General features: G+C 41.0%; 1 protein-coding gene across 2 annotated transcripts in view; it reads left to right on the top strand.

The window, feature by feature from the left end:
- The window catches only part of BTBD9 (BTB domain containing 9), a 413,565-nt gene that overhangs the window by 267,570 nt on the left and 121,610 nt on the right, over positions 1 to 24,385 (top strand). For both annotated transcript variants that reach the window (XM_060615395.3, XM_060615396.3), the window contains exon 7: positions 70 to 179. In XM_060615395.3, the coding sequence (XP_060471378.1) occupies positions 70 to 179 (110 nt within the window). The remainder of the gene's footprint in view (positions 1 to 69; positions 180 to 24,385) is intronic.

Raw genomic sequence — 24,385 nt, 5'->3', positions numbered from 1 at the left:
ATTCTGTTGTCTCTGGATTGGTTGTGATAGAAGCTTGTTTTCTTCAACAGATTTTCTTTTTACCCCCAGGTATATTCGAATAGTTGGGACTCACAACACAGTGAACAAGATTTTTCACATTGTGGCTTTTGAATGTATGTTTACAAACAAAACCTTCACTCTTGAGAAGGGGCTGATAGGTAAGTATCACAATTACATTTTTGTATATATGCTTAGATATTTTATCTTCAAATATTTTGCTATCTCATTAACTCATCTTAACCCACCTCTTAATCAGCTTTTGACTAAAAATTGGTTGATTTGAATGCCTTATGGCTGAGTAACATAGAAGAAGTCTTATATTTTTAGAAGTAGTCAAAATAATAATAACCTTAAAAAATATAAATATTGCACTAGGAGTTAAGAATTGATAATGTTCCAGTGATGCATTCAGACTTGCTATGTGAGGAATGCTTATGATAGTCAGGCAAAGCCTTTTACACCAAAGGCTTTTCTATATTTAATGGTAGGTAGGATCACGGAGGAAGTCTGTAGAATATTGATCCAACGCTCATGCTTTCCAAGGCTATGGAAGTATTTTGGCCTTTAATTGGATATGAATGCTGTGCTCACTGTGAGAGTATCTTCTTTTCATGGACACATCAGTCCATGTTTGCACTGTTTAGCCAAGCTCACCTTGGCTGAAAATGCCTGCCTGTAATTTAAATAAGACCGGAGTAACTGAATTGTCATTGTGAAAGTCAGGTTATCTTGTGGGAAATACTGTCTGACTGATCTTTCAGAAGAGTATTTTTAGTTGCTATTTGGTTGTGTTCTGTTGTGTTTTGTTTTTGTTTTAGATAATACTTAGCCTGGCATTGTTTACAGCCCATCCCGGGTCTTGGCACCCTAGATAGCGCGAGCCATGCCCCCGGCTTTTTATACACGTGCTGCAGAGATCCTAGTTTGACTCACTAGTGCCTCAGATCTGTGTCTTTACTGCAGCTTCTTTGGAAAGGGACTCTGTACGTTCAGGTGCCCTTGACTTGCTATTTCTAAAATAGAATTTTGTCCCTTTATAAAGGGATCCACGTCTTCTCTCCTTCTGAGGTCCCCTCCATCTGGGACGTAACATACGGACACACGTCCTGAAAACATGGTGATGACCAGAACAGGAAAGATGAGTGTAACTTGTAAATGTTTCCTAACTCTTGGGAAGGTCCTAAGTCTAAATTTCCTTAATACCTGCTGTGTCCTAAATGTAATCCTTTACTTAGGGAAGTTTGGAAGACTAATATTAATAGTGTAGCAGGAGTAGAAATTATTCCAATGTGTAGAGAACATTTAGGGCTCAACTAAGATAAATAATTTGGTATTACCTTTGTTGTGCATGTAACTTTTGATATTAAATACAAATGTTAATCACTGTGGCGACTTGTAAGTAATTTGAAAGTCGACAGTGCTGAAACATTTCCTGGTATTGTTAAGGCTTTTAATTCTGTGGGCTGTATGGAATTGTGGTGATGGATGGTTGCAAGGAGGGCACATATTTTCACCTGCTACCCATGTTCTGTTATATGTGGGCCCCACTGTGCATGTGATTGTGTAGTTAGGGGTGTCCTTACCGAGAAGGATCTTAGAAACCCAACCACCTTCCTAGTCCTGGCGTGCACACCACTTGGCTACCCATCTCGACCCCGTGCACTGCGTTCTTGAACATGCTGCATAGCAGGCACCCTCTACTTCAATCAGTCTCCCCTTCTTATTGGAGGAAGAACAGGTTTGTGGACATGGTAATTATCCAAGAAGCAGGTCTGTGTGGCATGAGAATCCATTACAGGATGAAACTCAGGATCAGTGGTGGTGAGGGATGTTGTTGTTGGTCTGCATTTTTTGTCCAAAGCGAAGTAGTCAGCATTATCAGAAGCCATAATGGTCTCAGACATGTCAGGGGATGAAAGAAGATTGCAGAGATGCAGGAAGTGTGTTTGGTTTCTGGTCAAACACTTTTCTTCGAGCCCTTTTCTCTGATGCTCGTGAGTTTGAGTGCAGAGAGCACTGCAATCATCTGCCTGTCATCGTCCCTCAACTGAATGGGAGCAGTGGGGCAGGTTGGCAGGTATGTGCGTGCACTTGGCGGTGGATGGCCTGAAGTGGGATCCTGTCTGGCCCTCCTCCTGCCATCCTCACAGCTCAAGCTGTCCCCGCGCTGGGCAGACAGGGAGGCGGTGTGAGTCGTAGGGGAGTGCAGGGGGATTGCATTATCCTTGTCTGACATGGCAGCGCTGCTTAGTTTAAAGGGGCGTTTGAAATAGCAATGGCCAACTTTCCACATTGATGATCTCAGGTGCATTTTGGCTGCACGCAGGCCTCAGCCAGCCGCCCGTCAGGGGCCTCCAAGAAGGGAGTGGTTCTCCAATGGGGGCACAGTGTACGTCAGAATCATCTGGAGTCACTTTTAGATGGAGCTGCCTGCTGTTTACTCCTTCCTGTGCCCTGTGAAGTACACACTTCTTCCTTGAGAACCACTGCTATGCACTCCCGGCTTTCAGGGAGGAAAAAAAGTAAAAAGTAACATAATATCGTCGTGAATGACTAGTAGGGTATCAGACCCTCCTTTTACGGTTTAAGATTCAGAACCTCTCTCTTTCACAGCTCCTGATCTTTGTTTCATAGTTCCCGCTACTCCCATTGGGGCAGTACTCTCCTTGTAGGCCTCAAGATTACTTTAAACATATTTGTGGTGGTTTTTTCTTTTAATCAGATTTTAGGATCATTTCTTACAACATACCATGATGCCAGGAAAAAGTAAGCTTTGTGTGGTTTTAGTCCTGTTTCCCAGCGGAGAGTTTCTTGCATGTCCATCCCTCACACATCTTCACTTGTGCAGATTTGTGGGGAAATCCCTGGGAACAGGCCCTACCTCGACCACACTGACCAGATCTGGTGTCAGCCTCTCCCAGCTCATCGGCTGCTGCCCCCACAGCCCCTTCTCATTTGGTGGCTGCTTCTGGATCGCGCTGGGATGTATCCTCGCCTGTGAGAGTCAGCCTGTGATGACCATCTCCTCTTTGTTAGGAGGTGTTGATAGAACTCTAACCTTCTGACCCGTGAGGCATGGAAGGAATAATTAGAATAGATATGACCGCTATTTTACAACCATTCAACCTCCCAAAGAAGGCATTTGCTTTGCCTTAGCACTCCACCTTGTGATACACAATGGCATTTGCCAAGTCCTTGTACTTTTTCATAATAATTGCCAAAGCTTCCTTTCATTTAATCTTGCATTTAAATTCACTTACAGACAACCTACTTTTGTCTGTATGCTGCCCACTTCCTGTCTGTCATATTATTTTGACACCAGTCCCAGACATTTTATCATCTTATCCATAAATATTTCAGTATGTTGTCTCTAAAAAGTAAGACCCCCTTTTTTTGTACCCATAATGACGATGTCATTGTAATATCCCCAAATTGAACTGTAACTTTTTATTGTATTGTTTTTTAAGTTTATTTATTTATTTATTTATTTTTAATTTTTATTTACTTTTTGAGAGAGAGAGAGAGAGAGCAAGCATGAGTGGAGGAGGGGCAGAGAGAGAGAGAGAAAGAGACAGAATCCGAAGCAGGCTCCAGGCTCTGAGCTGTCAGCACAGAGCCCGACGCGGGGCTCGAACTCACAGACTGTGAGATCATGACCTGTGCTGAAGTCGGACGCTCAACTGACTGAGCCACCCAGGCGCCCCTATTTATTTATTTATTTATTTATTTTGAGAGAGAGCGTGCACACACAAGCATGCGAGGGAGGGCAGAAAGAGAGAGAGAGAGAGAGAGAGAGAGAGAGAGAGAGAGAGAATCCCAAGCAGGCCCCACGCTGTCAGTGCAGAGCCCAACAGGGGGCTCAAACCAACAAATCTTAAGATCATGATCTGAACCAAAATCAAAAGTCAGACACTCACCTGACTGAGCCACCCAGGTGCTCCAGGATATTTAATACTCATAAAAAGTTACAGTTCAAGAGTGACTCTTGATTTTGGCTCAGGTCATGACCTCACGGTTCATGAGTTTGAGCCCTGTGTCAGGTTCTGCGCTGACAGTGAGGAGCCTACTTGGGATTCTCTCTCTTTGCCTCTTTCTGTCTCTCTCTCTCTCTCTCTCTCTCTCTCAAAAAAAACATTAAAAAAAATATATCCAGTCCGTGCTCAGATGTCCCTAATTGGATCAAAGTCTAGAGTGAGTTTATGTGCTTTTACAGGTTATTTAAATCAGAATTCAGATAAGGTCCATACTATCAATAAACAGTATGACTTTTAAGTCTCTTTAAATCTGTAGGTTCCCTTCCACATTTCTGTCCATCTCTTTCTCTCTTGTTTTTCTCTCTATGGATTTATTTGTTGAAGAAACTAGGTTTTTGTCCTGTAGAGTTTCTAACAGCTAGATTTGGGTGATTAAATCCCCATGGTAACATTGTCATTTTTTTTGTTTTTTGTGGTATTTTTTGTAACTTAGTAGTTAGATAGAGGCTTAATCTGATTCAGGTTCTGGGGGGTTGGTTTTGTTTTGTTTTTTGTAAAAATGCTGTGTAGGTGGTAGTATATATATGTTTATTAAGAAACACAGAAAATCTTTGATTGTCTCTCTCTTTTGGATGTTCCCCTTCATTCATGATTGTTTCCTGGATTCATTATTTCATAATTTGCAATTGCAAAATGATTATTTTCTTATCGTATCCTTCCTTCTTTATTTAGTGGCTAGGAAGAGAAAAATTTCCTCGACGCTTATTTGATAATTCTGAGATGCAATTGGCCAGGGAAAAGAAGGGTAAATGTCACACCCTTTCTGTGTATTTGCCATTTTCAGGTAGGTAGTTACCTACCCTCTTACACATGGGACCACTGAGAATTGTTGGTGGGGACTGTTGGCAGGGGAAGGGAGAGGAATACACATCATTTTCAATTTATGGGATTAAACAAATTGGACACCTTTTGATCACTTGCAGTTACTATTATTGACATTCAAGTTGTCCCCTTCTTTAGCCTTTTCATACTGGCTCTTGAGTCCTTCTGACATGACCTCCATAGTCCTTAATAATTCCTTGATTTCTGGCAGGACATGACATCCTGGGTTCGTTTTGTACATTTCCTGCCCCGATCTGGAATCAGCCATTTCTGCAAGAAGCCCTGCTTCCTTTCAGTGGGAAATGACATTTGGAAACCTCAGTCTAAGCCCTTGCTGCTGGGATGGTCACTATTTCTGGGTCTTTCCAGTGGATGGAACTAGGAAATGCGTGCACATTTCTTTATGTGTTTATCATATATTTGACAGGTTAAATATATCATGAGTGCATGCTGACACATCCAGTTAAAATTCAGTACGCAAAGTTTTTGTTTAGCCTTTCGTCTTGCAGCTCCTTTTTCCCATACTAAAAATCTTGGTTACCAGTGATACAGCACAATAATTCATTCGCTTTGTCCCCAGAACATACAAAACAGCCTCAGAATTACAGTATCATTGCTACCGTATGGTTACTGAAAATAGTTTAAGATTTTTGCAATTATTTTGGGGGCCCTTAGGGTATATCCCACTAGAGATATATATTAAAATTACTGTTATAAAGTCATCTAAAATAATTCTCTGTGTGGTCATGCCACTGTTTCAGTATACAGTTGGATTCATTTACTCCATTTTGCTTTCAGTGTTTGGGAATTGCCTTTAAAGAAATTTTGTTTTGTTTTATAACTGTGTAAACTATATACACAGTTCCAAAGTGAAGTCTGCAAAGAAGCTGTATTTAAAGAAATCTAGCTTCTCTTCCTGTCCCTTCTACTCCTATAGGTGATCTCTTTTCAAAACCCTTGAGTTTTTTGGGTTATCCTTCTATTTTAAATGATGAAAAATAAATAAACCAATATATTTTATTATGTTATATTACATATAATTTATATTTTGTATCCTCGTCAGTATTCTTTGATAATTGGTAGCACACCATGTGCTATTCCTACTTTCTTTCTGTGGCTTGCCTTTTTGTACTTAACACTCCTCCCAGAACTAGCTATATAGGAGGATACAATGCATTCCTTTTTCTAGCTGCATGGTAGTCATTAGAATAGATGTACTGTAGTTTATTTGTTCAACTAGTTCTCTGTTGATGAACATTTGGGTTGCTTTCTGTCTTCCCCTACAAATTGTGCTATTGCCTTGGGTAGAAGTCTTTTCCTGGTTTTCCGACTCTGTCCTTGGGCTAGATTCCTAGAAAGGGGATTACGTGGTCAGAGGGTAAATGCATGTTTAATTTTGCAAGGTGTTGCCAAAATCACCTCCACAGGGATTATACTATTTTGACGTTCTCATTGGCAGTATAGGAGAATGACTGTTTCCCCACAGTTTTGCCAGCGGAGGGTAGTATCACGCTTCTGGCTTGTTGCCAGTTTGCTAGGTGAGAAATGGTGTCTTCGTGCGCTTTTAACTACGTTTCTCTTTTGAGAGAAATTGAGCATCTTTTCGTATGTCTAAGGGCCATTTGCATTTTTTCTTTTTTAAATAGCTCTTCTCTTCTTATGAGTCTTGTAGATGAATAGAGAATATGCTTTTAGTAAGACTTGGGGGAGCAGTAAACACTTTACACTGATATTAGACTGTGGTATTTAGCATTACATGAGTCTAGTTTCCCTTCTTAAGGTCTCCTACTTCTTCTGGGAAACATAAGCTGTCATAAGTCCCTCTCCGTCCTTATCTTTGGCTCTACCGCAGCTTAAGAAAGAGATAGTAGGCTAGAGCATGGAGCCCTAGGCTCAAAATTCAAGGTCCTTTAATCCTTCCAAAGAACAAGAAGCTTCCAGTACCAGGTTTAGGCCTTTAAGGGCTACCTCTGTGTCTGCCGGGACGTATCCATGAGGACCAGTGGCTCTTTTGCTCTAGTTTCTTGTTAGTAATTGATGTAGGGCAACCCAAATACAGGAATTCTGTTTCTGAAGCTCTGGGAGCACTCACTGCCACCGCCACTGCCACCGCCACCATGGAGTTGTGCTGTCTGCACAGGAACATGGGAGCCCGTGCTCATCTGCCACCAGAAGCAGATAGAAACATTTCCTTTCTTCCTCCCACTTTCCGGTCTCTCACTAGTTTCTTCTACTGGCAGAACTTCACCAAAAACCAAGCTGGCAAGCTTGGGAGATGTGGTTTGGGGAACGTTAGCCTCCGAGATACTCTGAGAGTATTTAGTTGGGCTCTGAAGGAGTAGAGATATTTTCTTGCCTGGTAAGAGAAGGCTTCTTGAAGAATAGTAGTATTCTGAGGGGTGCCTGGGTGGCTCAGTCGGTTGAGCGTCTGACTTCAGCTCAGGTCAGGGTCTCATGGTGTGTGGATTCGAGCCCTACGTCGGGCTCTGTGCTGACAGCTTGGAGCCTGGAACCTGCTTCGGATTCTGTGTCTCCCTCTCTCTCTCTGCCCCTCCTCCATTTACTCTCTGTTTCTCTCTCAAAAAAATGAATAAATATTAAAAATTTTTAATGGTATTTTGAGCTGGGCCCTGAAGAATTCAATAAATAGTATAGAGCACTACAAAAGTGCTAATTCACATAGCAGCAAAAATGGCTGATGCTCAGTGCGCTCAGAAGAGCTGGAAGCAGGAAATAGAAATAGGTTGTCTATAGTTGCTCCTGTCATCTGAAAGTATTTTGAAATTGTAACAGTGTGTTTAGAATTCCGTTAAGTTCCTGGGGAAATAAACAGTTACAAATCTGTGCTGTGAAGGGCTTTTGGCATCCACTGAACTAAGAATATGACTTCTGTGCTTTGCAACTGTGTTTAAATAATAAGTGTACTCTGGAGCAAAAACAGAGATTTGGGGGTGGGAGAGTTCACTAGGGGGTGAACGTGTTACAATGTGGCATCGAAGCAAGCTTGCAGGAGGTGGCAGAGGGGCCCTAAAGACCTTAATGCATATGGTTTCCTAAAATGACACTACTGAGTGTGGACTAGTCTAGACCAAGAGGCTATGCTTTTCCCAGCCTATTTCTCTAACCAGATATTAAAGCTGGTTCTAATTGTCGGTGAAGCTTAACTTCTTTATCTACTGTAAATTACTTGGCATTAAGCAGACATTTATTAAGAGGCTGCCAAGTATATCTTAGGCACTGGGGATTGAAAAATACAGAGGTGTAGTTTCTGCCTTGGAGGATCGTGTGAGCTAATGGAGGAGAAAGACACTTAAATAGAAGGTGACAACACAGTAAAATAGTTCATCTATTGGGAGATTTCAGCAGATGCTACATGAACACTGGAATGGGGGCACCCAACCTGAGTTGGGGATGGTGTCAGGGAAGAGCCCCCAGTGGAGGTGATGAATGGGTCAGTCCCTGAACAAAGTCAGAAAGTGGAGGGTCAGGGGAAAATCACGGAAAATGATCAGTGTGTGCAAAGGCCTGTCTATCTCTGACCTTCTTCAAAGCTGGTGCCCGTTCCAGTGGACCACCTTGCATCTGGTCAAAGGGTTGGAGTAAGAGTTAAGTTAGTTGTGGTCTCTCAACCTTCCTGAGGAGAAGGTTAAGCACTGTCTTCTTACAGGATCTTAGAGTTTAAAAACAAACTCAGATAAAGTAAATGCCCCACAGTAATGCCCACAGAATGTAACACAGTTTGCCTCCTTCCCTAGTGAGCCTGTGTTCGCCAGTGGAATGGGCTCCAGTTCTTACGTTGGGCAGAGGGCGAAGGAATGGTTAGAAAGCAACTTACTCATAACCATTTAGGATTCTCAGTCTAGTGTGTGGTCCTTGGTGCACATGGAAGTTTCATTTTCCTTTATACCTATATTTTGTTTCTGGTGGTGGTGGTGTTTTGTTTGAGAATAAAGACAACCTGAAAAAGATTTTATTGCTCTAATTTTACAGAATTTGCTTCTGTAATTTACAGGATTGATTTTTTTTTGGATCCTACTTAATATATCCCCTTGTTTGTAACAGTGGTATAGTGGGGTGTGTGTGTGTGTGTGTCTGTTCATCCAGGTTAATGTAAACATGCACAAGTTGTCTTAAATAGGACATCATGGAGCGTAAATCCAACATTATGCAATAGTATCACTTTCTCACAAATCATGGTTCTCCCTCAAACTAGCATTAAGAGTAGCCACGTTGTAAATAGGCAGGGTGTTTCTCTGGCACCTACTATGAAGGATGTTCCAGTGGTCAAGGGGGTGTAAAATCTAATTTTGTTGGTCTAGTCCCTAGTGCAGGCCTCTACCCCAAACCTAGTAGGTAGTTTTTTAATTTAATATTAAAAAAATTTTTTTTTTACATTTGATTTATTTTTGAGAGAGAGAGAGAGACAGAGCACAACTGAGGGAGGGGCAGAGAGAGAGGGAGACACAGAATCCAAAGCAGGCTCCAGGCTCTGAGCTGTCAGCACAGAGCCCGACACAGGGCTTGAACTCACAAACCGTGAGATCATGACTTGAGCCCAAGTTGGATGCTCAACTGACTGAGCCACCCAGGCGCCCCTAATTTAATATTTAAATAGATAATACAAATATATATACTTATTTCCCCCTTTTTATTAAAAATCATAGCACATATTCTCATACATTTTTTTCAATTCGTGTTTCTTGGCGATCTTCCCTTACCAGTATACATAGAGCTTTCTCATGCTTTTGATTTTTACATTTGTGCAGTATTCCATTAAATAGAGGCCCTGTAATTTATTTAAACAGTCCCCTTTGATAGACATGTAGGTGTTTCCAGTATTTTACTATCAATAACAATTCAGTAATGACCCATTTTATAAATAGTGAGGCTTAATCAGAGGTGATTCTAATAAAGCCTAAAACAAACAAACAGACAAACAAAAATACCCATTATAATTCCCAGGACCAGCTATATAATTTGCAAGGCAGAAGGCAAAATGAAAACATGGAACCCCTGTTCAAAGAACAGGCAAAATGCTATTAAAGGTACTTGTTTCCCTTTTCTCTTTCTGCACATTACTCTATGTTCATCACATTAATTTTACACTTAATCCCCTTACTTATTTCACCCATCCCTCCATCCACCTCCCCTCTGGCAAGGAGAGTTCATTCTCTGCATAAGTCTATGTTTTTGTTCCCTTTTTTTCTTCATGTGTTCATTTATTTCTTAAATTCCACATATGAGTGAAATAATATGGTATTTGTCTTTCTCTGCCTTATTTCACTTAACAGTGCAGAGCCCGACATAGGGCTCGATCTCGTGAAACGTGGGGTCATGACCTGAGCTGAAATCAAACGTTGGCCACTTAACTGACTGAGTCACCCAAGTGCCCCCAACACTTGTTATTTCTTATCTTTTTTATTCTAGCCATTCTGACAGGTGTAAGGTGATATCACACTATGGTTTTCATTTGCATTTCCCTGATAATTAGTGATATTGAGCATCTTTTCATATGTTCACTGGCCATTTGTATGTCTTCTTTAAAGGCACTTTGAAAAAAATGTTTTTCCTTTCTTTTGCAATCTTTCTGGTTGGCGTGGTGTTGTGTGTGTGTGTGTGTGTGTGTGTGTGTGTGTGTGTGTATGTTTTCAACAACAGATTTATTTTTTTTAAAGGAATGGATTTTGAGGAGAAAAAAAACATGGGGCAGAGGTATGGAATAGAAAATAAATAGAATGTGAGCCATTTTGCTAATTGTTTTATGACCACAACAGATTCATGTGGAGAATTCCCTGTACAAAAGAACACAATAAAGGGGCAAAGATTGAGGTGATCCCTAAGGCGAGGCTGAAGATTTCAGTCTCTGGTATTTGGAATAGGCTGTGGTCCTTGTTTTTAGATGGGTCACTGAGTGTGTGACATAGCCCACATATTGGACAGCATAATGGCCACTTGACCCAGACAGAAGTAGCTTAAAGTGTTTGGTTTCATGTGTCACATAACTAGCCAGGTTCCTCCCTAGGATGCAGTACCAGGTTGGGGAGAGGAGCTACTTCTTGTCAAGCTCCTTCTTAATATGAGCTACAGTGGCTTTCTCCACGTTCCATTTCAACACCAAGCCCTGTTGCATCGCCTCCGACATATTGGCATTTTGGATCACAGCCTTCGATGGCACAGGGTTACAGGGGAACAGAGGATGGCCTACCACAGCAGTCTCCAGGGGGAGGGGCTGGTGACACTCAGACCCAGCGGGAGCCACCTTTGCTACCTAAGCCATGGAACATCTGGGGTGGCATGATGTTTCTGTTTACCATTTAATGTCATTCGAAGTAAAGAAAATTTAAACTTTTTCTGAGAGAGAGAGAGCATGAGCAGGGGAGAGGGGCAGAGGGAGGGAGGGAGGGAGAGAGACAACACAGAGAGAGAGAGAGAGAGAGCGCAAATCTTAAGCAGACTCCATGCTCAGTGTGAAGCCCAGTGCAGGGCTCAAGCTAATGACTGTGACATCATGACCTGAGCCTAAATCAGGAGTCGGACGCCTAACCAGCTGAGCCACCCAGGTGCCCTGAAAAAATAAACTTTTAAATTATTAGCACAAATTTTATTCATCTTTATATTATGTATTGGTGGTTTTATTTATTTTATTTAAAAAAAAATTTTTTTAACGTTTATTTTTGAGACAGACAGAGAGAGAGACAGAGTATGAATGGGGGAGGGTGAGAGAGAGAGGGAGACACAGAATCTGAAACAGGCTCCAGGCTCTGTGCTGTCAGCACAGAGCCTGACCCGGGGCTCGAACTCACTGGCTGAGAGATCATGACCTGAGCCAAAGTCGGACGCTCAACCAACTGAGCCACTCAGGCGCCCCATGTATTGGTGGTTTTAAATGCAGATAAAAGAACATTTATCTTACGTGTGGAACCAAAATTTTACAGTTCACATTTGGTAGCTCATGTGTATGTGTTTAGTTCTTACCAGAACAGTGGAAATTCTGCGCAAAACTGAATTTTTTTATTTCACTTCTTAATTCACAGACATTCCATAAAAACTCTCCACCCTTGGCTTAATCGGTAAGCCTCCTTAATAAGGAAGGACTGAGGGGGAAAGGAACTATGGGTTGCCTGATCTTTCCCTTCCTTTTTTATCTTATTACTACCAGCATAAATATTTGGCTATAATAGGGAAACAGGAGTGAAAAAAGACAGAAGTTCCAAGGCAGTTCCTTGGTCATTAGTGCTTCTTGGAGCACTTGTTGCCTTCTTTCTCCCTTGGAGGCAAGTTCTACCTTGGGGAAGTGTGGCTTCTCTAGGCTGTCAGCAGCCTCACTCACTCAGTCACACTCACAGTGTGTTTACGTCGTCCTTGCTTTGAGTCTCATTCAGCACCTATATGGTGTGGGTTCACTGGAATTCTGTACTGAGGGGGCAGCAGGTAACTGTGGACACACATGTTGCGTATCTCCTGTATTCATAGGCTTGCTCCATAGTTCCATCAGACTTTACTTAAAAAACATAAATTCAGAGATAAGATTGTTAAGAATTTTAAGACCAATATAATAGAGTGTTAAACTCATGGCAGGTTGCTTCTGAGTGCAGGGCCTGTCTGAGAGCACTGGTTGCATGCCCATGAAGGGGCCCTGATTACCGCTGTTATTTAACATTGGTACGTCTGGAAGTTCTGGTGTGGGGACCCGGGGAAGAACACAAATAGGTGTGATAAATATTGAGGAAAAGGGACCAAATACCATTATTTGCAGATGAGATATGATAAGACATCCAAGGAAATGAACTGAAAAATTACTAGAAATAACAAGAACTCTGAGGAATGTAGCCAGTCACAATAATAAATACAAATAAAGTGTTCTCAAAACAAAAACAAAAACAACCCAGGGAAAATATAATGAGGGGAATTCCGAAATTCCATTCATAATAGCATTGAAAACTGCCAAACACCCAGTAACAACCCATGAGCCATACATTAGTCCATCCCTAGCCCTGTGACCAAGGATCAGCCATCTCCAAACCCCTCTTACGCCTTTAGAGATGGGAGCAGGGTCAGGAAAGCAAAGGTGGGAGCCGTAACTGTAGATTATGAGGGGAGCACGCCAGGAAGATCTGCCAGAATTTTTAAACTTTTCTTCCCCTCACAAACAACAAATACCTACCAAGGAATAAAATTAATAAATCCACATGTTCTAATTAAAACTATAAGTCTTTAAGAAACACTGAATAATGGAAAGACGTATTTCTGGATGGAAAACTTTAATGCAGTAAAAATGTTGGTTCTTCCCATCTTAATCTACCAGTTTTATGCAGGACGACTCAGAATCCCAACTGTGCTTTAAAAACAAAACAGAACAAAAAACTTTGAGTTAAAAAGAATTTTTCCAAGAGAATAAATACATGGAAATCCCTTCCCAAAAACAGAAAAAAAAAAAAAAAAAGAGAGGTCTAGTATTAAGGTATTAAAATTAGTACTACATACTGCAGTAGTATGGCATTAAATGCAAGAATAAACTGGTAGATAAATTAAGCCAACTCGGAATTAAATCTTAGCATATGTAAGAATATAGTGCAGGATAAAAATGACATTTCCCATGAGTTGAGAAAGGAAAGGTAATATAGTAAATGCTGCAGCAGTTGGTAACTAAAAACACCTGAGATTTTCCCCACATACTGTATACCAAAATAGTTTCCTGTTAAGAGTTAGATTGTATAGGGGCGCCTGGGTGGCTCAGTCGGTTACGCGGCCGGCTTCGCCCAGGTCATGATCTCGCGGTCTGTGAGTTCGAGCCCCGTGTCGGGCTCTATGCTGACAGCTCGGAGCCTGGAGCCTGTTTCAGATTCTGTGTCTCCCTCTCTCTGACCCTCCCCCGTTCATGCTTTGTCTCTCTCTGTCTCAAAAATAAATAAACGCTAAAAAAAAAAAAAAAAAAAAAAAAAAAAAAAAAGAGTTAGATTGTATAATATTACTCCAGAAGAACCACAGAGAACTGTTAATAAGTATTTATCTGAGCTCAAGGTTGAGGAGGTACTTCCTCGGCACAAAAGCAAAGGCAGAAAGCACAAATAGAGCTCAGAGGTGTTTGACAAACTGGGAAAAAATAATTGCAGCATACATGAAAATGAGTAATTACCTTTAATATAAAGAAAGTACTTTCAAACGAGTAAAAAAGTTGTGGATTCCCAGGGTACGTGTGTGACTCAGTCAGTTAACCGTCCGACTTCGGCCCAGAGCATGAACTCACGGTTCGTGAGCTCTGAGCCCTGCATTGGGCTCTGGGCTGACAGTGTGCGGAGCCTGCTTGGGAATCTCTCTCTGCCCCTTCCCCACTCACTGTCCCTTTTCTCTCTCTCTCTCAAAATAAATGAATAAAATAAATTCATTAAAAAAAAATGAATTCCCAGCAGGTAATGTGCACAAACAGCAATTTATTAAAAAGGAAAGAAAAAGCATAATTGTCAATAAACTTGACAAGAGTGTGGCCTCACTAATAATCAAAGAAATACAAACTAAGATACCATTTTTGTCCTCTTTTATCGGCAAGTATTTTTAATTTAAAATTTTTCATTTACATGAGCAATACAATCATTTCTCACCAAAACACAAACACAAAAATATATACAGTGAAATAAGATATTTCCATTTTAACACGTATTAGCCTAGTTATTGCTAAACTTGAGTATCTTTATGTTTATTGGCCATTCCTACTTTTTTTATGAATTATATCTTCATGTTCTTTCTCAACTTCTTTTTTGATTGCTTGTGTTTTTTATTATTTGTAGATTATGGATAATCATTCTTTGTCTTTTATACATGTTGCAAATATCTTCTCCCTCACTGTTATTTTAACTTTGTGATGTCCTTGTTGTGCAGAAGTTTTTTATTTTGACTTAGTCATACCTGTCAGTCATTTCTTTTCTTGCTTCTGGATTTTGTGACTTGCTTCGAAACTCCATCCTCAGCCCAAAATATAAAAATGTGCTCCTCTTTCACTGTTGTCAGTGGTTCGTTCTTGTTGTCTTACTGCTACATGTGTGTGTAGCATTTAGCTCTTCAATCCATTTAAGTTTTATTCTGTGTTTGGTCTGAGGAAGGGGTTCCCCTTTTATTTCTAAAATATGTGACAAGTTGGGGGCACCTGGATGGCTCAGTCAGTAGAGCATGTTACTCTTGATCTCACGGTTGTGAGTTCAAGCCCCATGTTGGGCATAAAGCCTACTTAAAAAAATAAATAAAAATAAAATACGTGACCACTTGTTCTGAAATCCTTTATTGATTATTTCATCCTTTCCCACATTGATTTAAAATAGCAGGTATCCTGGATCTCTCCATCCTAGATTCTGTGACACATCATTTAAATAACTGCAGCTTTATAATCTATTTTGCTGCCTAGTATTGCAAATCCACATTTATAGCTATTCTTTTTCTAAATTTTCTGGGCTATTCTTTCAGATTTTCTTTTCCAATGAACTTGAAAATCAGCTTGTCAAGTTTCATTTCAAAATCGTGTTGGCAAAAATATTTTAAATGAAAATACTTCGTATGAGTGAGGCTGTCACGATATGGGCAATGTCATACTGTGGAGAAACGTGTAAGTTTTCTTGAAGGCAGTTTAGCAATAGATGAAGTGTCTTGAAAATACCCCTCAATCTACTACTTTAGTAATTTATCCTAAGGAAATATGCAGGAAGAACATTTCTTTTACATGAATGTATAATGCAGTGTCATATTTATGATAACCAAAAAAGTGGAAGGACTGCAATGTCTAACAATAGGGGCATAGTGAAATAAATTCTGGCACGTTCACACATCAAAATTTCTATATAATCATTCATAACATAGGGAAATGCTCGTAATATAAAGTAGAAGCAGGATGCCATCTTTATAGCCAAACTGATGCCAGTATTTTAAAGATAGTATGTGTATTTTTATATGTTTGTATATTAATTTGCTAGGGCTGCCATAAAAAAATACCAGAGCCTGGGAGGCTTAAACAACAGATGTTTACTTTCTCCCAATTGTAGAGGTTGGAAGTCCAAGATCAAGGTGTCGGCAGGTTAGGTTGGTCCTGAGGCCTCTCTCCTTGGCCTGCTGATACCTGTCTTCTCACTGCGTCTTCACGTGGGTTTTTCAGCATGCACTCCCATCCCTGACGTCTCCTCCTCTTCTGATGAGGACATCGGTCCTGTTGGAGCAGGTTTCCACCCTTATTTAATCTTGATTATCTCTTTAAAGGTCCTATCTCCAAATACAGTCACGTTCTAGGTTAGTGGGGGTTACCCCTTCACATTATGAATTTGCAGGGTACGGGACACAATTCAGTCTATAACAGTTCATGAAAACAGCCCTTGTTATAACAGGACAATAAGAAGAACATCAAAATGTTAATTGAGGTTATCTGGATGATGAGATTGTAGGCAATTTTAATTTTTTAATTATATTCTCTGCATTTATATATTTTCTTCAGTGAATGTGTGCTACTTTTATGATCAGAAAAAAATATTAATGTTTCTTTTTCAAATAAAGCTATTTCCACACTGCCTATCCTAAGAGAGAGACAAGGCAGGGTGGATAGGGCCAGCACCGGTGCCCTCCAGGCACCACAGCACCCCACGTGCTCCCAAATATAGCCCACTAAATTAAGTCCTATTTCTGGGTTAGGTAGGGGAATTTCTTTGTGAAGTATAGTGATTCACCTGATGATGATTCTGTCAAGTAAACCAGGAGTCCCTGAGAATCTAGATGAAAGATGCCAAACAAAAAAAAGAAGATATACTGTATAATTCCACTTACAAGCAATTCTAGATCATACAAATTCACATATACTAACAGAAAGCAGATTCACAGTCCTCTGGGGCTGGGGGAGGGATTACAGAGGGGCATGAGGAAGCTTTCGAGGATGATGGAAAGGTTTGTTATCTTGATTATGCTAATAGTTTCATGGGTGTGCACATATGTCTAACTCATCAAATTCTACATTTCAAATATGTGAAATGGTCTGTGTGTCAATTATACCTCAAGAAAGATGTTTAAAAATGAGAAGAGGGAATTGGAAGGAAAAATTCCAATAGCCTTTGGGGCCTTACAGTATTCCTTATTTATTAAAATAGCAACGCGAGGGCCGTGCTTCTGTGAATCAAATGAAATCCTTGGGATTTGGAAGCTGTTGGAGCAGGCTGCTGTGTAAAATGTTTTGGGAGGGGACCTCTAAACCTGATGGCCTTTTCCTGCCTCATAATTCAGTGTAACAGGGCTTGGGTGTGTCACTGATTTGAGTAAAATTAAGTGATTGCATGATACTGGGTGCCTGGTAGGTGAGCCAGTCCGGGACGCAGCAATCTTTTTGAATTTATTGGCTCGTTAATATTGTGAAGATGGGTATGTTTCTTTTATAGCTGCATTCGATACTTAGCTTTTTAAAGACAGGAACTGGTACAGTGCTACAAGAGAGAAATGTACTTAAAATCACAACATTACCTGTGGTAAAATTATCATAAAAACCACCCAGTACTGAAGCAGGGGATTACTTCAATCCTGCCCTCATAATGACAGGCAATGGTCGTTGGTGAAGTTGTTTTCCATGAAGCTGTGTTGAAATCAACTAAAATGGCAATAAAGTGGAGTGTAAAAATGAGGGGCTCAAGTGAGATGTAAAAGTGCAGAAGGTGTTAGATGTTCAAATTAGAATCTTCAGGAAATGATTCTGTAAAATATTAAAGATGAATTGATTGAGTTCTAACTTCAGGACTGTAGGCACCACAGGCGGCCCTTGTGCCTGCCGGAGGCAGACGCTGCACCCCCGTCCTAACTGGGCAGCTACTGCTTTGCTATTGGCCAGCGAAGCCGGCTGACACAGCAATGGTCTTTGGTGGCAAACGATAGTTTAGGGAAGAGCTTAGAGCCCCATTTCCTTCCTTCTTGCTCGAAACCAAGGAGCCAGTTGACCCAGGAGCATTATCAGACTTTTTCCCAGTGATCCTTTGGAGAATGTTCAGTAGTTGCTGGTTATAAAAAACTGGAAGCACACCTCAGTAAAACCTCAGCGAGCTGTGGAAGCACACGAAGCCATGTATCATCAGAGATATTTTTATATTATAGAAATAACTTATATCGATGCTGCATTCCAAATGTCAAATGTATTCCCTTCTTGGCCCCACGGCCACTCCCATCCGAGTGCGAGCCACCACTGGCTCTAGCACTGCTGTCATGCCTGGCTACTCAGCAGGGTCCCGCATCCTCTCCAGCCCTTCCCGTTGTTCTCCACACCCCCATGGAGCACCCCTTTGCCCAGAGTCACTCAGAGCCTTCCCGTTCCTCTTAAGAGAAATTCAGTCTTCACCGTGGCTTGTGAACCCGTGTGTAAGCTGGAGCCCGCATACTTGCTTCAGCTTATACCAGTTCCCATCTAGCCTTCTGCTGTTCAAGCCGCAAGCCTTCTCTTCATTCCCAGAACGGACAGGGCATTCTCTGACCACGGGGCCTTGCACTTGGCATTCTCTCCGGAATGTCCCTTACTCTCCCCCCATTACACCTCACCCCTTTTATCTAGGTAACCTCCTATTGATCCTTTAAATTTCAGTTTAAATGTTACTTCTTAAGAAAAGTTTTACCTGACCCTCTACCTTTGTATGATGCTAATAGATATGGATTTTTTTCCCTTCAGAAGCTCTTAGTTTTATTTGCAATGATACATTTTATTCACATGGTTTGATAATAGAAGGGACCGTGTCTGTTTTGTTCACTGCTATATTCCCAGGACGTGGAATCCCAATACTCAATAAATGTTTATTGAATGGATGGATGGACAGAATGGTGTGCTGCATTCTGAGGACCAGAAGATTAGCCCAGATTCTGGTTCCCACTCTGCTGCCGATTTGCCATGTAATATAAGACAGCATCTCTCTGAGACTCAGAATTCTCAGCTATAAAATGAAAAAACTAACCGAATGATCTGTTTCTTTTTTGTTTTGTTTTTAAATAAGCATCCTTTGGGTGTAGATAATTGTGTTAATCATATACCTCAGGGCATTAATACATCATCCTCGGTGTTCCAAGCAAGGCCTTTTTTTAAATTTGTGTTTCTTCTTTGCTTTGAACCCTGCTTCTGTTCTCCTTCTCTGTGACATCATCTTGAGCATGTTTGGCTATATCCTTAATATGCACTTATATTTGTAAAATCTATAACATTGGCATGTCTTGTATATGTGTTTTCATCTTCAAAAATGTTCGTATGCTATAAATCTTATTCATTTTCATACTTTTCTCAAGGAATATTATGTTTTTAAGACCTATGTATCATTGCTTCTTAATGTGACTTAGCATTCCATCATAATAATTATAAATATATTAACAAACTTATATAGTCCTACTTTTTGCCAGACGCTATCTAAGCTCTTATGTACAATCATTTAACCCTCTCAACAGTCTTGTAAGGTAGGCAGTTATTCTCTTACCTGTTTTACTCATTCATTCCCCATTGTGATGGATACCTAGGTTGCCTCCAGATTCCTGCTCTCAAAAACAGCCCTGTGACGAATGTCCTTGTATCTATCTCCTTTGTACCTGCATGGGGATTTCTCTGGGACCTGTATTCAAAGTATGATCCTTGAGCACTAAAGCACACGGCTTTCATTCTGCCCCTTGCTGCCAGATTGCCTTCCTGTATGGCTGCTGCTGGTTCGCATTCCCAGCACCAGGAGTGCATGAGAGCGCTTTTCCTCCCCATCCCCTTAACCCACATACAAGGTGGGTGTTCTGTTCTTTGCCCTTACAGTGACCTGATGGCCCTAAGGTCATAGTGTTGTTCAATTTGCACTTCTTTCATTCCTAGTGAGTTTCTTGCCACTGCTGCTGCTACCACCCCAGTGCAAGCCACCACCATCCCCCCAACTGCTGCGTAATGTTTCTGCCCCTGGCTCTTCCCGCATCCTCTCTAGTCCTTCCCACTGTTCTCACACTCGAGCCAGGGTGAGCCCATTGGAACACCCTTTTGCTCAGAATCACTCAGAGTTTGTTTTTTTTTTTTTCTTTAATCCATTGAAATGATAGATGCTCTGATGATGACCCCTACTTGCATTCCTAAGATAATTGCTACTTGAACATGATGTATTTTCTAAGTAATTGGATTTGGTGGTGGTTAATATTTATTTTAGAATATTTATACCTATTTTCTTTCTTTCTTTCTTTCTTTCTTTCTTTCTTTCTTTCTTTCTTTCTTTCTAGTTAGTTAGTTAGTTAGTTAGTTAAAGTAATTTCTGTGCCCAACATTGGGCTCAAATTCACAACCCCAAGATCAAGAGTCTCATGCTCTTCCAACTGAGCCAGCCAGGAGCCCCTACGTCTATTTTCTTAAATAAAATGGGCCTGTAAATTTCTTTTTTTGACCCATCTCTAGGTCAGTTCACAACCAAAGTTATATTAAAATTACTTGAGCAGCTTTCCCTCCTTTTCTGTTTTCTGGATCAATTTGTAATAAGAGATAAATTATTTATTCCTTGAACTAAAAGGTTCTCAAGGTTCTTTTCTAACTATAACTTCGATGACTTGATGAGCTCTGGTAGCTATGGGTTTCTTACCAGTGTTTCACTGGTCTTGTGGATTAGCCAAGCAAATTCACAAGTATTCATCACCTCAGTGATACAAGAGAGGGTTAACCGACCGTGCATGCAAAAATGGTGTGTTTTCCATCGTGTGTACAGATGGCTGTAAACAGGAGCTCCATGACCAACTCATAACTATTTTCATCCATGCGTTGGTTTTACTAAATTGTAACCACAAAAATTTCGTATAAATTATATCTAATACATTATAAAGGAGCTTTCTTGGCCTTACTCTCACCCCAACTGACTTCCTGGACTCTCATTTCCTTGCCCATAGAAATACACTGCTTTATTTTATTCCTTCCTCCTCCCTTCTTTCCTCTTCTCCTTCCCATCTTTCTGATTTTTATGGCTCTAGAGAAAAATTGGGTTCTTTGAGCCTAAAGACAGAGGCATTGCCAGAAGGGGTGAGTTTTGCAAAATTGGAATTGTAGGTAATGGAGGGAGGAGATTCAATCTCTGCAAATTTAGCAGGTGATATAGAAGAAATTCTCATGCAGGTGCATATTCCATGGTGAAGAGCTTCTGGGGCAGACACAGGGTGTTGGTGTCTATACCCAGTGGCTTTGGAGAACTTGAGCAGTTACACACTCACTCTTGTGAGCTTAAGCCACTTGGACAACTGCATCATGATTCTCTGAATCTCAGTCTCAGCTGGGACATGTGACATCACTATTCTGACATCTCCCATTCTTCTTAGTACATACCACTTTAAACCATAATAGTAATTTTTATATCATGTTATTTTTATTTCTCATTTGGCTGAGGACACAGTGCATGCAGAGAACATTACTCGTCAGACAGCGACTACCCGGCACACACAGTCCATATAATGGCAGTTAAGCTGAGATCCAGAGACTGACAAACAAGCTATAAAATCTAAAAGGCAGGATTTCTTGTGGTAGATCAGTTATAATAATTTTATGCCTCAGTATTTTACATTTGTGACATTTTGTATAATAAACAATTAACTGCCTGCTTTTGACATTTGAAAGTTAATGTGAAGAGAGTTATAAAACAGACACTGTAAACATCACCTCCCAAAGTGAAGTGGTAAATGGCTATCGGCCTCTGGGAGGGTAAGACCTAATTATTCCTCACAGTGCACTCTGTACCTTTTTACTACCAGTTTGGTTTTCATTGTCTTTGATAAACAAGATAATTGATATAAATGAGTGTGATCCTGTAAAATGGTTCCCCAATTGCAGATTTTCATGCTGGAGGTATAATTTTCCTTATGGCACATTACTGTTAATCTTTAAATGGATAGGTTGGTTAATCTGCCTTCCATGAGAAGACATTAGGTGACTTACTCCTTAATCAGAGCTGATAGAAAAAAAACATTGGGTGTAGCCAGGGCACAGGAAGAAATGACTCATGGTCACATTAACGAGAAAGAGCATGTGGATTTTTGATCAGGAGGTTCAGAGTTGGGAATGCCAGAAAGCGATGTTGGAGAAGAAGCCACAGCCCTCAGGAAGAGGACACAGGCAGTGTATGTTGAAAAGTGAGGCCTCAGCGCATTGGGCTTTCCCCTCTCCTTCTCAGTTCAAATGCTGATTCCAGTTCAAATGCTGATTCTGCTACACTGACTGATGAACTGAGGATCTTAAACAGGCAAGCCCTAACGTGTTTGCTTCCTCTTATCTTGTGGTAAAGGACTGGGGCTTTTTGTCCCATAAATTAGCCCTCAACATACTTGATCTTCAGTTGGGAGGCATTCTTTAGGAAATGTCAAGAGCCAAGGCAGGAGAGGAAGCATGTAAGCTTGCACCCAGTTGGGAAGTCTGTTTAACATCATTGGCAGTTTGCTTTGAGGAACCCATTTCTCTTTATGCATAAAGGACAGCAAGGAAGAAAGAATGAAAAAAGAAAGTGGACAAACGCTTAGGAGAGAGTATAAAATGGCTTATCCATGACTTCTCTTAGGGGAATGTTACCACTCAGAGTCAGGGCAGTTTAAAAAAGCAATAATTAATAATCAGTTACTTGTCTAGGGCATTCTAATATTTAGTTTTAAAAACTAATTTAAACTCATGGCAGGGAAGGCCATGGTGAAATGAGATTTCTCCCAGGACAGTTCTCTTTGGCAGTGTTATCACACAGCCTTTCAAAGATCCAGCGGGCTCAGGGTGGTTTGCTGTCCGGTTTAATGTCATCTCTTCACTGGAATACGTGGGCTCTCTCCCTCCCCCGCTCCCACTCTTGAAAGGTTAGCCTTTCTTCAGAATAGTACAGGTTTTTCCAGCAACATCTGTCAACCTGGCAACGAGCACACCCTAAGGAAATTATGAACATTTGAAGACCATCTAAATACTGTAGGGAACCTTTACTCTCCCTCTTCCTCCCCTCTCTCCTTGTGCCCCCTCCTGCCTTCCCCCAAGAAGAGTGGGGCAGCCACATGGCATTTACCACTGCCTGCCTCACTGATAAATGATATGCCCATTTGTGTCTGCAATATTTTTAATGTGTTTTGATTTTGCTCACTCAGTTGTGATAGTTCATGAAACCTCAAAGCAGTGACTCTTCTAGAAGACAGGCTGCAGGCAGACCCCTTAGTTTAATGAAAAGAGACCCCCAGCCACTGTACCGTTAGCACAAAGAGGCTTCTTTGGTCTAATGACTCAGATGATCTTGATCTGATTCAGTAGGTCAGAAATTGCTGTCCCCAGCAAATATCGACCAGAAGGAACTGCTTTCTTGGTTATTCTGAAACTGCCAGCTGCATATTACACTAGCAGGTGCTAATAGTTTTTGCAGGTCAGTAGAATTGTTATTGGTTCTTCCTTCCCTTGCGCCCTGTCCTTTTGCAATTATGGGGTACCCCGTGGGAAAAAGAGTCTCCCCTCTTGTATGATACCGAGATTTCTGAAATGCGGGTCCCACCTACCCATACCACATGGCCAAAACCCTGACTCTTTCATGGCTAAGAAAGTACCAGTCCTGGGTCTTGTGCTTTTTTGGTCTCAAGGTGCTTTTGTAAACATCTAATTTTTTCTGTCAATATTCATAAGAAGGTAGAGAGAAGAAAGGATTATTCACTAAGGAAAGAAACTCAGTCCCAGAGCAGTTAAATGGCCTCCTCAAGATAGCCTAAGAAACCATCCCCGGAACTCAGGGTAGTTCTTTGGGTGCCTGCATTCAGTCCATGGCCTGGTCCATTGGATGTCAGAGCTGAAGGCGGGAAGGGGAGAGCAGCATTTCCCCTCTCAGAATTAAAGTGTGTAGATATGATATGAAGAAAGCTAGAACTCAAAAATGAGATGCTTCTTATTAGGCGGGTTTGACAATATTCATAATAAAGTTCATTTAAAAATACTTGCACCCATTTTTCATTTCCCAAAGCACTAAGTGTAAACCATTGAAAGAATAATCGAAAATAGTAGCAAAAGGCTCTCTTTAAATTACTTTTTTATTGTATTTTAGAAAAGACTTTTTTCATCACACACTGTAAGTCTACTGGAAAATGCAGCATGATTGTGTTTCCTCAATCTGGATTAACTTTGGCCTCCAGAAGGTAGTATACATTGTAGGTTTTGCTGAGGCTTTTTTTTTTCTTTCCTGAGAACTACTTAGAGGTATGAATAGAGTTGTTCCAGGTCACTTGGAAAACTCTGATTGTCAGTCTTTGAAGCCAGGTAGCCAGATTCTCCCAGGGACCCCAAGTTCATCAGTGAGGAGGCATCACTTGTGCCTCACCCAGGGGGACTGCTCCATTCCCCCACAGCCCTGGGTGGTCCCTCAGACTAAAACTGGGAGAGTGCCCAGGAGGCAGGATTTTTCCCTCAGGCATCCAGTGTGGTCTGACTACAGAGTCTTAATTCTGAGAGCCCAGTATTCAGAAGTTGAGACTCACTTTTACCTATCTGTTTCTTCTAAATTCCAGTCTTGCTCCCTTGAGATTCT

The sequence above is a fragment of the Panthera onca genome, chromosome B2, assembly GCF_046562875.1.
Source record: "Panthera onca isolate mPanOnc1 chromosome B2, mPanOnc1 haplotype 2, whole genome shotgun sequence".
In the NCBI taxonomy this organism is placed as follows: domain Eukaryota; kingdom Metazoa; phylum Chordata; class Mammalia; order Carnivora; family Felidae; genus Panthera; species Panthera onca.
The sequence above is the reverse complement of the archived record's forward strand: the minus strand, read 5'-3'. Positions and strand labels throughout refer to the sequence as shown.